The sequence below is a fragment of the Colias philodice genome, chromosome 3 (genome assembly GCF_061535455.1).
Source record: "Colias philodice isolate Cphi_HAF_F1 chromosome 3, ilColPhil1 Martin Lab GWU primary, whole genome shotgun sequence".
Classification (NCBI taxonomy): Eukaryota; Metazoa; Arthropoda; class Insecta; order Lepidoptera; family Pieridae; genus Colias; species Colias philodice.
In genome coordinates, this window is record NC_143088.1 from 10,661,745 (window position 1) to 10,678,286 (window position 16,542).

The 16,542-nt window shown below is 33.2% G+C and overlaps 1 protein-coding gene across 1 annotated transcript in view; it reads left to right on the forward strand.

Moving 5' to 3' along the window:
• Positions 1–16,542, forward strand: part of 5-HT2B (5-hydroxytryptamine receptor 2B) — a 90,627-nt gene that overhangs the window by 50,922 nt on the left and 23,163 nt on the right. Inside the window, exon 2 of the mRNA XM_089714813.1 lies at positions 12,521–12,997. Within this exon, the coding sequence (XP_089570939.1) occupies positions 12,658–12,997 (340 nt within the window). The 5' untranslated portion in view covers positions 12,521–12,657. The remainder of the gene's footprint in view (positions 1–12,520; positions 12,998–16,542) is intronic.

Here is a 16,542-nt window from a genome sequence, read left to right on the forward strand (position 1 = left end):
TATTTTGAAGAAGTTAATTTTTTGTTCCAATTTATGCATTTATTGTTTTTTATGTTGTAATAAACAACTGTGATTATAGTTATAATTGATAACAGTGTGGTTTTATTTTTAATTTATTTCCCAAATTCAAATTTCCGCTTTATTAAAATAATAATAATTAAACAATATACCTAAAATAAGGGCTTTTATATGTGTACGCCTCTGAGACGTATATTAAGGCTTTGTGTATGTTCTATATAGATTAGGCTTCTAGGGTTTAGCAAACACATATTTATACTGTTCGAAAATTTTAGTATATAACCAAGCATATTGAATTGCGGAACAAGCTGAAATTAATAAACCGATAAATTGAGCAAATTCTCGTAATTTGCATTTTTTACTTTTTAAGACGGTGGAAACTTTTTTTTTTTTAATTTTTAACTTCTTATCGTCGGGTAGTTTTAAAAACATATTATTGGAGCCGAATACTTGCATTGCATCTTTGGTACTGGAACGAACTTTTCTCTAAGTTAATCAAAAAACCTAGTGTTTCAAAAAGTGTTTTGGTCAAAGTTAGGTTTTCTTGGCATTCTAATAGTGTTCTACCAATACAAAAGACATCAAGATAAACGACTGATATCACACGATGAGGTTTTCTTAAAAATTCAAATATAGGTTTTAGAAGTTTTGTAAACACGAACGGTGCGGTGCATAAACCAAATGGCAAACAATTAAATTCGTAAAGGACTCCATCATACTCAAACCGTAAGTACTTTCTGTGCATTTTATTAACTGGCACTAAAAATAAGCATCCTTTAAATCGATAGTTGCCATAAAACAGTTTGGAGTTATCAACTTTGACGCAGTACGATAATCCTCCATTTTAAAATGTTTAGTTTCAATGAACTTGTTAAGGCATTTTAAATCTTATATATAAAAATGAATCGCAAAATGTGTTGGTAAGCGTATAACTCGAGAACGGCTGAACCGATTTCGATAATTCTTTTTTTATTATATTCCTTGAAGTACGAGGATGGTTCTTATGCAGAGAGAACGTAAACATGTACCACGGGCGAAGCCGGGGCGGACCGCTAGTTAAGAATAAATCTCTTGTCACCATTTGGTTTAGACACTAGGAAAATAGAGGATAAAAACTCGCCCGGTTCATGGTTACAATGCGATATCGCATTTATAGATAATAAGTTCGACAAACACGTATCAAAATCTTGTCGTTCTTGTTCCGTTTTAGGATACACACTAGGCTTATCGGTTCTAAACGGATAAGACTTAAAAGGTATAGAATAACCTTTAACCCACGATAAAATGATCTTATCATTAGTGATATTACGCCAGTTATTAAAATAATGCTGAAGTCTTCCAGCATATCGCACCTGGTCGATTATTGCCTCCGCTGCGGTGCTGGTGTCTTCGAAGGCGGATACGTCCGGTCGGGGGGTCGTCGTGCACTGTTGCTCGGAGGTGGACGCGACGCCATGTTGGGCACACGAGGGAAACGGTTGTCGTGGCGTTTGTTTTCCGCCTGACGCTGCTGAGGAACATAGTTCAAACGGCCCTTGTTGACTTCATTAGTCGACACAGATACACTAGGTCTATTTTTAGGTTTTTGTATATTCTTTAAAGATTCACCTGACTGTTGGATAGACTTGGCTGCTTTAAGTTTTTCCGAGATATTCTCACCGAACAGTAACGCATCTCGTTTGGTTTCTATTAGGGCGTCTTTTAATTTGGTGTTAATCACATCAATTAATCAATTAGGATATTACAAATTCTCTTCGTGTCCTCGTTTCAGCATGATGGCTGTCACACAGTATACGACACGCATCACTTAAAGGCTTTAAAATTTTTTGTTTTGACGTTTCATTCGCTATGACCATTTGGGTGACTGTTGCAAGAGCAGACAGTGCAACTCCAAGTTGTTTTTGCCTGTAGCAGAGCGACGTGTCTCTTTTAATTAAAGCTTCAGGCAGTGCAGCCTTTACCTCCGGGTTGAGAGCAGGCGCCAGCAACAAATCGCAATTATTGGGAACTAGATATTCTTTGTAAAGGATATCTTTTATTTCCTTAGGAAGTCCTTTGGAAAGGATATCCTGCCACCTACTGGCGACATCCTTATGGATCGCAGGGCTCAGCGAAGTGTCGGTTTTTGGAGCGTCTCCTAACAATTGAAGGACATCTTCACCCAGCTCCAGCTCTTCATTTCGTTTATCACTGCCCACCGACGTTCCCGGTTGCGGTTCAACAAACTCATCAGGTCGTGGCGAGTCGGGACGTGGCGCGATTTCTTGAGGTGACAAAGGACATGGTGATAACGGTCGAGGTGCCTCATCAGTTTGGTGGTCCCTCAGTGGCGAAAACATTTGCAAAAACATTTCTATATAGCAAATGTTTTTTAAAAACAGCGACAGTATCAGCCCAAGTATAGCAGTACGCGTCGCTTTATTTGTGATAGAAGAAACCCAGGTATGGTATCCTCGCATCACTAAGCATTGATTAATGTTGATGATAGTAACAGCCCAATTTTAGCAGTACGCATCACTAATTAATCAAAACAAAAAGCCGTTGTATTTTTTAAAAATTACCAACTTACTTATCATATTTTCTTCCGACGAATCGCTTGTAGATTGATTTGCTCTTTTGGTAAGCCGATTTTCTAGTTTTTTAATCTTTCGTCTAATTTCTTCGTCCGTCTTTTCATGTTTCCTTTTCTTCCCCACATTGAGCACTAATTATTTTAATTTTTTAAAATTCAAAAATGATTTTATCGGTGACGTGCGAAGGCTTGAGCACGGAAACGCAGAATGACCTACACATCGTAACGAACCGTTTGAATGATGGGGGTAAATGGTAGGGGTAAAAAGTGTTGCCACAAAAAAAAAAAGTATAATTTAAAAATTATAAAAATATTAATTGAAATTAATAATATAACTTTAAAAAACCCGTGCAAGGCTCAGGCTAGGAACGCTACTACACCATGTCAATATAAATCGCAAAGAATGAAGCTGCGAAACATAATGTCATATTTCCATATGAAAATAAACTTAGATCTCTCGGATATAGGTACCCTAAGTTTACGTTAACAAGTGAGGTACTGTTATTACTAATACAATGTATGGCATTGCTTTGAATGCATACAATGTAGATTTTGTATCGAGACTACACTTTTAATATTAGTACCTAATGTGGTCGTATATATTGGCTTTCAGATTTGCAACTTATATATTATTATTTATTAGTTTAGAGTTTTCAAGTACAGTATTATTTATTAGTTTAGAGTTTTTAAGTACAGTTTAAGTTTAGATAAAACCAATCAGAATCTTTACTATAAATAAGACAGTAATGGTCTTACCACAAAACAATTTAAACACAGTCTAACTTAAAATCTGTCACTAATAGTTGTCTATGTGAAATACGATAAAACCAGGTTAAAGAGAACCCGCGCTTAAAGTTATATCATGTCTAAAGTATTTGTGGTAAGACAGTAAATGGTTTTAAACCTCTAAATATAACATCATCGTCTTTTATATGAAAGAGGTAAAAATCTTCCCACTTGTTAATATAAATATTTGAACAAAGCAATTTATGTCTAGACTACGTTGTTAATGTTTGACAGTTAGGAAGGATAATTAGTAGGTTTACGTTATTATGTTTTAATGTACTCAACTAGGAGAAAGTTTGCAAATGTGCCAAGAGTTAGTGCTTGGTATAACTTCTAAAGTGATATGTTAGGCAGAAACTGTACGTTAATGTACTTAAAGTAAATCCTTCATGAAGTAGGATGAAGAATAATTTTTCATGGAGATTTGGTAAAATTACCTTAGGTGTAAATGACACCCATGATTTAGTCTCACTTTTTACGGTCTGATAATTCTCGATATAATTGTAAAATCCTACATTGAAAATAGAGGAACAGAAAAAATTAAAAGCACCAAGCATTATTTATTGCTTATTTATGATTTTTTTGTTAGTTCCATTCAAATAAAATCATTTTCAACTCTTATTTTCTTCTTCAGCGTAGCGTATTTTACTTTTAGTATCACATTATTATTCTTTAATAATATGTTTTCGTCGTTATAAGTTCCCTAATTTATTATTAAAGTATACAAATAACTACGCGACAATGTCAGACTAGGGGATATGGTTAAATTTCTGAAGGTCAGGTAATAACGGTGCCTATCGACCTATGTCATATTGATTGGGCTCTAAAGGGTCACAAAATATGGTCCTATAATAACATTTTTACCAATAATAAAATTGGAGTGTCTGTTTGTTATATTAAAATAACAGCTTTGTACTAAATGTATATGGATACAAAGTACAGATAATATTCATTTTTACAGTTTGTTTCCGTCTACCTGTTTGTTCCGACTCATCTCGAGAACGGCTGATTTTGAACGGTTTTTTTTATCCCACAGGAATATTAGGATTAAAAAGAAAAACTCATTTTCGAGAGTGAAACCGCGGCACGCAGCTAGTAATATTATAAATTAATGCATGCTATAGGTATATGAGGTGATTCTCAGCTGTCTATAAAATGTGTAAAAATAAATTGGAAATTTAAATAAAATATAATTAGTAGGTATATAATATATAATTAGTAGGTAAGTAGGAGATTGCAAGGAAACAAATCTATTATAGCATTTATTTTAATTTATTTAAATCTTAAACATAAACCGTACAACAAAAGCCAAACAAGATGGAGTTATAAGCCGAACTTGACAGGAGACGTTGAACCTTCATTCAATGAAGCCATTTCTCATCTCTCTATTGATTATAACATGTTTACTCAATAATACAAGTGATTATTGACTGCTGAGGTTAGTGACCCTTTCAATCATGAAACTCGAACTCAAACTAAAACATTTATTCATTCAACTAAAATTCTAGAAGCACTTTTGAATAGTCATAAGATAGGTTTACCAATGACCATCGGAAAGCAGTTGCTACGGAAAAGAACAGGCAGGAAACTCCGCAGTTGCTCATTTAAAATCTGTGTACCTATTGTGTTTTCTTGTGTTTTACACGAATATACCCACTTCCTAAATGTTACACTTACGTAGAAAATAAGACAGGATTTAAAATGTGATTAATGCCTTGATAGTTGATATAAAAAAAATATTTGTCTCAAAAATACATTAACTGCGGTTTACACAAAAATTGTAGGTACATACATTAATTATACTATGTTTTAGTTTAAACAATGACCTCTGTTAAAATAGTTTCATACCAATCAGGAAGGTATATGTAATCATTAAACAATATGTATGTAATATCGCAAAAGCAAGCAAAGAAATAAAAACAACGTTTTTGTATATATAAATATAACAAAATTAACTGACCCAGCGGACGTTGTTCGGGACACCCTTGTCACTTAAGGGTATAAAAAATTGTTTTCAACCCATTCTCAGGCACCAAATATAAACAAAAAATTGCATACAAAAGGGGTCGAGTCGTAAGGGTTTGTTTACGAACAGTTTGGACAATTTTATATACTTAGTCTAAAAGACCAGTGGTGGCTCAGTGGGAGAGGACCTCGGACGTCAGATAGATAAGTTGGGGCTTTGAGACCAGGCGAGTGCGCAGGAAATAAATTGATTTTTCAATTTATCTGCGCATGTTATAACATCACCACTGCTAAAACGGTGAAGGAAAACATCGTGAAGGAACTGACGTGTTGAAAGTTCGACGTCATGTGACATCTTCCAACCAGCATGACAGGTGAATTATGGCCTGTACCCTCATAGGAAGTTCGTGTCCCAGCTGTGGGAGCGTATATGGACTGATGATGATGATGATGAGTCTAAAATATTATTACCACATGATGATTTGAAGCCGGCGTTTCAAACAGTTTTCTGCGAGTGTTGTTCAAAGTAGGTTCAATAATTTTGTCGTTAAAATTGAAAACACATAACACATTTGATTTAAGGTTTAAAGACATTTTTCCCATTAAGATATTAGAAACTTAATTTTAAACATAGGTATTTATAAAAAATATCATTCGTTAGTTAAAGATTTAGAGTAGGTTATTTACATAAGTTTAGGTTAGGTTAGTGATTCATTATATTAACAGTAGGTAATAGTTTTATATGATGTACGCACTAGTAAAAGAGAAGTACCGAACTATCCATAAGGCGTAAAAGGACCAATTTCGGAAGTAGGACAAAACTTTGATTCCAGATAAAAGAAATCCGATGTGGCAAGCGTTGAACAGGAAAAGTGGTCCATTATATGAATCGGGTTTAACATGTCATTTCGTACCAAATTCGGTCCGGAATTTTGATAGAAATATAATTTGAACGGAATGAAAGCGGAATTTTATTGTTACAGATGTTTGTTTTGTAACATATTTAAAATGTATTTTAGTTTGTTTAATCGTTTGATTGATTGGCATTATTCCCCATTTACCTCTATAACTCATCTGTATGTTCAAGTCTTCATACAAATAGTTATCAATTTTTATAAAACGTGGGATACGAGACGGAGTAAGGTACCGACAATATGTCGTTAAAGTGGGAGTCCACGAACTAAGTTATCAATTTTAATAATATATAAAAACGAGTTATAAACTCTTTACTCTTTATCAGCAAGGCAGCATAATTGCTAGCTGACAGTCAGAATTACATCGACCGGAATAAGGAAACCTTACTCATACCTCTTCCCTACTTCCTAGACCACTCTTGTCGCTTTCCACCGTGCGATGGTCAAATACTTACCTAATACTAATTGTCCGTATTTAAGCAAAAAGGAACCACCCAGCAAAAACGCACTTCTGAGATATTAAAGGATTTACAAAAACATTTGCAGCTCTGTTAGATGAAGTAAAATTAAAATTTATTTTATTTAAATTCATTGATAAATTACTTATTTAAGTATGTGTATATAAATTTGCTCTGAATACTCTTAAACTTTCTAGATAATTAAGAAAATGTGCATGTGGTTCCTTTTAACATTTATCAATTGATAGGTTTTCTCTTATACAAAAAGGAACCACAACCCAGGGATTTAATGATATAAATGAAACTATATATTTATAATATCGAAATAAAGCTTTAATTAAATAAATATATAAAATAATACTTATATAGGACGTTTATTCGACGTTATCATCAAATTGCATTTCGAAATCCACCGTGTCTAGTCCATCTATGTGGTCTTCTATTGCATCATCACTAATGAGACCGTTATAAAAACTCTGTGCATCTTGTGGAATGAGATGTAATATGGCCTGAATATCGCTAGAAGGTGAAGAAAGCTTCTCCAGAGGCACCGACGTATAAGGTTCTTCGTTATAGCTTCTGTAATAAAAAGAAAAAAGCTTTAAATCAAAACAAAGCCACGTGGCTTTTATACGTAAGTATATGGCGACAGCAAAATATTATTAGTTCTTATAAAGCCGTGTCTATGACTATGTTGTATGTACATGCGCCATGTACAAAAAACTGGCTAAGTGCGAGTCGGACTCGCGCAACGAAGAGTTCTGTACCATTATCTATAAAAACGTCAAAAAAATCACGGTTTATTGTATGGGAGCTTCTTAAATATTTATTTTATTCTGTTTTTTGGTATTTGTTGTTACAGCGGCATCAGAAATACATCATATGAAAATTTCAACTGTCTAACTAGACGGAGGGACAGACAGACGGACAGCGGAGTCTTAGTAATAGGGTCTCGTTTTACCCTTTGGGTACGGAACCCTAAAAATCATATGCAACAGTGGCAACCCTAGCAAAAAATTAAATAAACTTGTTAAAATTTTGAATTTCGCAGGCTAGGGCCTTGTTCCGGTCAAAACAGTGGCCGCGCGAGTTTTAAAATCAAACAAATAATTATATGCACTGAATGATGTGGCTGAATGTACTGTACCTACTGAATCTGAATCTAAACGTATTTTACCAAAATAGTAGGTAGGTACCTAGATCATCGACAGTTATTTTTAAAACAGGGTTTAGTAGTTTCATCTCACAATGACAGATGAATCGTAACAAAATGACTCTTAATTCGACTCGCCTTCGTGAACAACAACATTGTCGTTAAAATACGTAAATCCACAGAGGATTCCTCTTGCACTTACTTAATGAAATATCTTCTTAAAATCACACCACAATCGGGAATGAATCAAAAGTGGATAAAGCGTACCTGCATCTCAGATTCAATAAGTACTTAAATGCATTAAATAAAACTACTTACCCGTTGCATCTTCATTATTATCTTCAGTGTTCGTCTCCAATGCTTTTCTTACCAATTGCTTGCTTATTTATGTATTACTAAACATTTTCACATTTAATTTTAAAGGTAATTAACAAAAACAATAGAACTTACTTTGCGGAGGAAAATAACACCGTCACCTTAGACCGTCACGTATTCGAACTACTTCGCTGAATTATGTCACCTATATTGACAGATGTTCGACGTTTTACTTTAAAAATTGGAGTTTTACACTTTGAGCTATTTAAGCTTAGATCATAAGTATTTAAGTAATGAAATACGTTGTTTAAAGATGAGAAGCATTGTAACAAGTCAAGGCATTTGGTTCCATATAGCAATGATGGCTTTCAGGATGTTTTACAATATTTATTTATGCATAATAGAACCGAATGCTTGTGGTTTTATTTTGCAATAAAAAATTACAATTAAATTATTTATTTATTTTACGCATAACCATACCACAGAAACCTGGTTCCATTTTTTGTATTAAAAATAATTGTTATTAATAGAAATATGTGTAATGTATAATGGTACCAAGTAGGTGTGGATCTGTTTTGTATAAAATGACATGATAGTAATTTCGTTTACTTGTTTGAACAAAGCAGTCCCGTGGTGCTGTGGTTCGGTTTTGCTTAATATGGTATTATTCGTTGTTGCTGGTGGTTCCTTTCTGCTTTTAGTATACCTTGTTTCCAACGTAAAAATCATGTGGTTCTTGTTTGTATAAGAATTTAGACCACTTTTGGATGAGTATTCTTCAATAAAAGCAAAAAACGAAATTTGTCGACTGGTTCCATTTTGCATAAATACGGACAATTTAAAAACAAAAATGAAGCCTTTGAGTCATAAATACCGATTGTTTTATAAATTATCGTTACTAAATCCAAGAAAACTGTCAAGTCAATTATTCACGGTAAAAATAGCACTATCAAGGGAAATAGCCCTATATTTTAACGCGCTATTACCTGACCGCTATTCGTGAAATATTACATCAATCCATCAAAACGTTTCGTTTTACTTAAAAGTGTAATTTGCGGAATTGGGGAATAAATTTCAACTATAAATTTTTGCGTGTAACGATGTATTTCAACAGAGTACACATTACACATTAGATATTTTCTTAGGTCTTCAATTTTTCTGAAGCTTATTATTTCATTAAAAAAAGAAAAATACGTTACAATGAAGATAAATGGATGGAATATGTCAGCTATAAGTCAAAAACAGGACTAAAATTAGGCAATAACTCGCAGATAATATTCAAATTTTATTAAATAATTACCCTGTTCCTTCCTCCCTCTCTTTTACTATGTATCTATGCATATCAGCATATTAAAGAGAATGGAGCGATAACGCTAATTTTTAACACGCTTAATAATTAGCTATATGTATAGTACATTACGAGATGGGAAGATGGTATTCGGAAAATAGCAGGTCCAACGTGGACTCGAAAGGCCAGGGACAGAACAGAATGGCGATCTATAGAGGAGGCCTTTGTCGGAAGACAAGTTGAGGAGTAACTACCGTTTGCCGAACTAAAATCACTTAAATATAAATTGTTGAGTTTATAAAGTATAATTAGTTAATGTTAGTAGTAATTAGTTCTCAGGCATACTTAGAAAAGTTTTGTAATTTAAATTAAGATCAACAATAAAGGCTTTTTATTTTATTTTATTTATGCATTTTGGCCCAATTTAATTGGATAGGTTTAATTCAAACTATGTATACCTACTAATCTCGAAACGGTGACAATACAATAATTTTCATGAATATATTAATAACTGTATTTGTTAGATAAAGTTCTCATGAAAAAAAATATATTGTAGCTTCTAAAACTATTAGCAATATTTATAATCTAATTAACGTAATAACGGAATATTTATTACATATTAACCACCAAAGTCGGTTAAACCTAAAACAAAACTAATTGCCACGTCAGCTATTATACTCTTTGCGATATAATACAGGCACTGTATAGAGGCAATAGAGAGTGCTAATAGCAACCTTTGATATGCTAACTCAACTTGTACTATCGTGTTTCGGCCTTAAGGGTGCTTTGCCACCAATGTATATCAGTCAAATTTGGAAAAAGTGTTAGATACGTCTTTCTTCCCATCGGGCGCAGTAGCTATGCAGCTGTACTGCGAAAATGTAATAGCTATGCTGTGAAACTATGTGACCGTTTCCACTGTTGCTAAGCTATGTAGTAGTGCGAGTAAGATGTGCTATGAAGATGCGCAGCTCGAGCTATGCCTATGCGTATCGATGTATCGATAGTACCTAGGCACCGCGCATAGCTACACCACTCATGACAGCACGCATCCAAAGCACACATTCATAGCACATACGACTATCTATATCACACATTCATAGCACACATCCACGCTATTCCTCCATGTATAAAGCGTATCTTAGTTGAATCCCTTTCTAGCAGTGCTAAGCTATGCGAATTTATGATTGAAGGGTATCAAACACATCCACTGCATCATAGTAGAGAAGCACCCTAATGATGCTATGAATCTGGTATATTATTTTACCGTTCGTTGATGTAAGAATTAATGAAGATTATAATATTAACGTGTGTTTTACGTAATTATTGTGATCTTTCATTTTTAATATAAGACTATCTTATTATTCTGATTTAGATTACCTGTATTAAATAATTTTCTTATGTGCTCTTTGTATATGAGTAGGTTACTAAACTATCTCACGTTTAATGAATTCCATCATTACAGCGAGTTTAGTTTTATAAGCTTGAGGTTTTAAAAAAAATGACATGATATAAGCAATGTGTTTTTTATTTCATTTTTTTGAACATTAGAGCCTACAGCTAAAATAATATCCAAAATAAAGATTACCATATTTTATCACCTTAATACCCAATTAAATGCGCCATTACGCCAAAAAGGAAAGCCGAAGGCTTTATTCCTCTCATTATCCCCCTTGAAAAAAAATCTTATGGCTGTCTAGTTTAATTTTATTAAAGTTTTTAAGAATTGTGAATTTATTTATTAACATCTTCTTGTAAGATATCATAAACTTTATCTATCTTTATACATAAAAATGAATCGCAAAATGTGTTGGTAAGCGCATAACTCGAGAACGGCTGAACCGATTTACTTAAATAATTATTTTTTTATTATATTCCTTGAAGTACGAGGATGGTTCTTATGGAGAGAAAACGTAAACATGTACCACGGGCGAAGCCGGGGCGGACCGCTAGTATATCAATAAATTTTTGTAATGTTAGTAATTTTAATACAATACCGATATCATGACTGGATAAAGTTTTGCGATATAAATAAACAAATTAAAAATTAGTTTTTCGTTATTACTTGTTGATGAAAATAACAGATTTACATTTAATAATTATCATATTATATCTATGAAGAACTGATTCTGTTTTTAATCTTAAGATAGTTTCGATGCTAATAAATCTCTTTAAAAACTTAATCCAGCGTAATAAGGAAGCAAGTTTCATAAACAAATTAAAATCTTTGTAAAAACATAAGAAATGAGAAAAACTTGGAAAACTTAATTATATTACCGGTTTGAAACTTAACAAGTTATAATAAGACTGCTTATAACAGCGTTATAAGATTGTGAAGAAATAACTTCATTAAGAAATTAACTTGTTCCGACCACTGCCATTCCCGTTCATGAGAAATAAAGAGAAATGAGAAATTTTTAATGGAGTAGAGAACTACACAATCAGTAGTGAAACTAGTTAACGAACTCAGCAAAAACTGCTTAAAAAAGTGTCCCCTTATGGGGTAGGTTGCGGGTGCATTATACGTCTGTTTGAGTGATTTTATTTACAAGAAGGTGATTCTGTGTTTGCCTAACTGAAACTTTTTCTTTTTTACCGGGAACTGTACCCAGGAAACCTATGATTAGATCACACACTATCCATTGTAGTTAGCGTCCGATCCATTCCAATGTATGCGGTTGAACAATATACATAAGTATCGTTAATTTAGAGACTGAAATAATTATTGACATAAATAAAGGGGTGACAAAATATTGAACATAATATTAAAATATATCAGTAGCTTATGGTTTACAATATTAGCATTTATTAGTTTTTAAAACAATAGCCTTAATACGATTATAAATATTATAATAGCTTACTGAAGCTATTAGGTCAGCTGCAAATGACTATTGATTTGAATGCTATCAAATAATCATTTTAAAATTGCTTTGATAATAGATATATAATGAAAAAGTTGGTAAAAAAATTCTAAAGCGTCTTATATCATGATCAACTACCTATAATGGATCGTTATCAACACAATACAATAATATCAATTTTCTTTTACAGATGATAAATGTAACAGTGATGCTACGCCAAGAATGAACAAGAAAATGGACCCGCCGAATACAATATACCACATTTATGAAATAAGATGAATCGCTTCCGCAAAATGAAATTGAAAACGACACCGCAAGCGCCTAACAATGAATGAGCTGGAGTTCATTATCTATCCAACTGGCGATGCTATCGATAACTTTAACGTAACTTGGGGTGTTATAACGAGCAACTATAGTATAATTGAAGAGAAAACCGGCAATGGAACGGAAACGGACGATAAGGATGAAGACGTGAACAATTGGTGGGCGTTGATCGCGTTAGTGTTGGTTGTGTGTACGGCGGCTGGGAATGTGTTAGTGTGCTTGGCGATTTACTTGGAGAGGCGGTTGCAGAATGTGACGAACTATTTCTTGATGTCGTTGGCGATAACGGACCTCCTGGTGGCCGTGTTGGTTATGCCCGTGGGCATACTGACGCTAGTAAGAGGTGAGTTTATGTAGCAATCGGAATGAGTACGCCTTTACAGAAGTTCGTTACTTATGAATGCAATTCGATTACCTTATGTATTTCTATTGTTGTTCTACCTCAGTATAATATTAGACATACCTGTTTCACTTCCTCTTATACGTACTCTTAACTCAAATACGTTAAAAAGTCTTTAATTTCTAAATACTCGCGTAAAAATGGTTTTGGCTATAAAAAATGATGTATTATATATTATACTAGATTTCCGCCCGCGGCTTCGCCCGCGTTTGCAAAGGAAAACCCGCATAGTTCCCGTTCCCGTGGGATTTCCGGGATAAAAACTATCCTATGTGTTATTCCAAGTTACCCTCTATATGTGTGCTAAATTTCATTGTAATCGGTTCAGTAGTTTTTACGTGAAAGAGTAACAAACATCCATACATCCATACATCCATACATCCATACATCCTTACAAACTTTCGCCTTTATAATATGTATTAGATAGATAGCAGAATAACTTAGGAGTACTTACTGTGTTTAATTGTTTAACATTCTAAGAATTTCCAACTTGCATATAACCTTATCTTCTAGATAACCGAGTAGTTTGTTTCAAAGTCCCCGTTTCTGAGGAGTCCAACTTAAATTAACAAACTAGAGCAAACCAGAATTATTTCAAGCTATATATAATTTCTTCTATGTAGATCCTATGTCCTTCTCCTGGCTCTAAACTACCTCCCTGCCAATTTTCAGCTAAACCGGTTCAGCCGTTCTTGAGTTATCAATGGAGTAACTAACACGACTTTCTTTTATATATACAGGGTGTCCCACTGTTGGTATACTAAGCTCAAAGGAGGTTATAGTTTTGCATACGCTGAGTACGTAAAAAATACTTATAAAATTCCAGACGCATTTTTTTTTCAAATAGATGAATTCTTAAAACTCTATGTGTACACCCATAACAAGCAACCCACCCAACTTTGACACCAGCACGTGAGCTATCGTTTAAGATTATATTTTCAAAGACAAAATGCTCATATTAGAGAAGCGGTATATGCCGGCTGCGCGAAGCTAGAGAAGAAAACATGGATTTTCAGGAAAAATTTAGCAAAAAATTTTTGACGTAATTTTGTTGTTTAAGTATTTTTTCCGTGATCAGTGTATACAAAACTACAAGTCGCTTCGCGCTTAGTATACCAATAGTGGGACACCCTGTATATAGATTTACATTTATGTCACATTAATGTTTATAAGATAATTTTATCTTGATTTTTTTAAATTGTTTTCATTGAATGAACCTTTTTGAAGTAAAACTTCTTTAGGCGCGACTAGGGAGTAACTCAGATTTTTTTTCTGACGGAAGTAACGCTGTGTAGTTTCCGCCATTTAAAAATAATAATTCTGATTGGTTGTAAGTATATGTCATATACTACACGCTTCTTGACTTATACGCCAGCTAGTGGCAAATATCATAATCAATTAGGATTATTTATTTTCAAATTTTCAAACGGATCAATTGTGAATAGCAAAGTGAATGAAAAATTCAACAGTTTCAAAAACATTATTTTAAATTGCAAAATTTTTTGAAAATCTCTAAATATACTTGTTTATTTATTCCTTTTAAAATAAGTAAATTAAAAATAAAAATAAACATGTTGCGGATTATAATCAATCTATTTTAAATATTGCTGAAGACAAAGTAGTATCCATAGCAACAGATATGTATATAGGTTGTCATTCAGTTGAACAAGAAGCATATGTACGCCAACAATTTCATAAAATGTCAGTTATTGATACAGGAGGATCGCCTTATGAAATCATATTAGTTCTTAACAAATTTAACATTATTACAACCAATATTGATGTATCTGATGGCTTAGCCAACGGTTGTGTTGGAAAGTTAGTGTATATTGAACGTGATGACAGTGATAACATCATACGCTTAAGTTTCCTGGTAAGATAGGAGAGAAAATTAGGAAAAAAGCTGCCCATCATATTCAAACTCTAAACATTAGTAGAACAGCAGTCCCAATTTTACGAAGATCGTCATCTGTACCAATGAATAGAAATAAGACAATATTTGCAAAGAGAAATCACTTTCCATTAGTATCTGCTTGTGCGCTTACAATACATAAGTCTCAAGGTGGTACTTTTGATCAAATCGTTTATGAATACAATAAAAGTCACAGTCAGCAGCTGTTATATGTAGCATTATCATGAGTAACTGATATAAATGGATTGTTCATTGTCTCAAACACCGATGACAACAAATTTTATCATGGAAGAAAGCGTCCAGGGGGAATAGTTGATTTACAGTGTGAATTTGAAAGACTTTCAAATTCTCGCCTAATAACACAACAGGAAGAATTATATAACCTTGTAAATGAGAGTAACATTACACTATTTTCCTTCAACTGCCAAAGTTTACGTGCTCATGTTTCTGATCTGAATGATAAAGTATTAAAAAGGTCCACATTGCTGTTATTTTCCGAAACTTGGATGAAAAATGACGAACAAATTCTTATTGAAAATTTTTATTGCGTTACCCAATACAAACGACCCAACTCAACTGCTGGTGGAGTAGCTGTATATCATTCATCTACAGATACACTGAACAATGTAACACCAATTCAAAATATTTCACCAACTATATTATCACAAATTTCCGATGAGGTTTCACAAATTGGTGACATCGCCTTGGTTCGATGTGTTAATACGAATGAACAACCTGTGATTATCGTTGTTATTTATATTTCTACAAATACTAGCCTGACAAATATCATAAAATTTATTCATCAGCAATTACTTCACTTCACAATTGAAGGTTCTCGACTTTTAAATAGTAATTATCATGAATTACCGGTGATTCTAACTGGAGATTTTAATGTTGTTTTTCGCTCTCAGGAATCTCAGCCGTTAATTGATTTTTTAGAAGAAAAATTTGATTTATCTATGAATACTTCTCGACTTCATTCAACAACGCGTTTCGGTACAACGATAGATGCTGTATTTTCAAGAAAAGTAGCAAATTTAGAGAGTAAAATTTATGTTTCACATTATAGTTACCACAAACCTATAATTTCGTACGTAAGAAATTATGATGACATTCAATTACCTGTTTCGAATGAATAATATTAATATAACATTTAAATAATCTTTGTAAAGCACATGAATAATAAATATAATTAAATTATAATATAATATTTATTTATTTAAGTTAATATTTAATCATTTCAGTGATATATGTCGTCAACGCCACAGAAGTTTTACTTCAATCGCGCGTAAAGGTTACACGCACACACTTTTTTAATAGAGACTTACAATTTGTGGTGCCTAGTAAAAAGAGTTTCAAATAGTTCATTACTTACCTAGACATTTAAATTGAACATTTCTAGCACCGCTACCTATTTCCTCTTTTATTGAAACTTCTTACCCTATTTAATTACTTTAAACTGCAGTTGCAAATGGTTTTAATTGATTAGAGTTTGTAAGTGTTAACGTATGTACACTTCTTGAAAGTAAATATTTTGCCTTTTTATTAATGGTTTCTAAACTCCATCAGTAAGAAC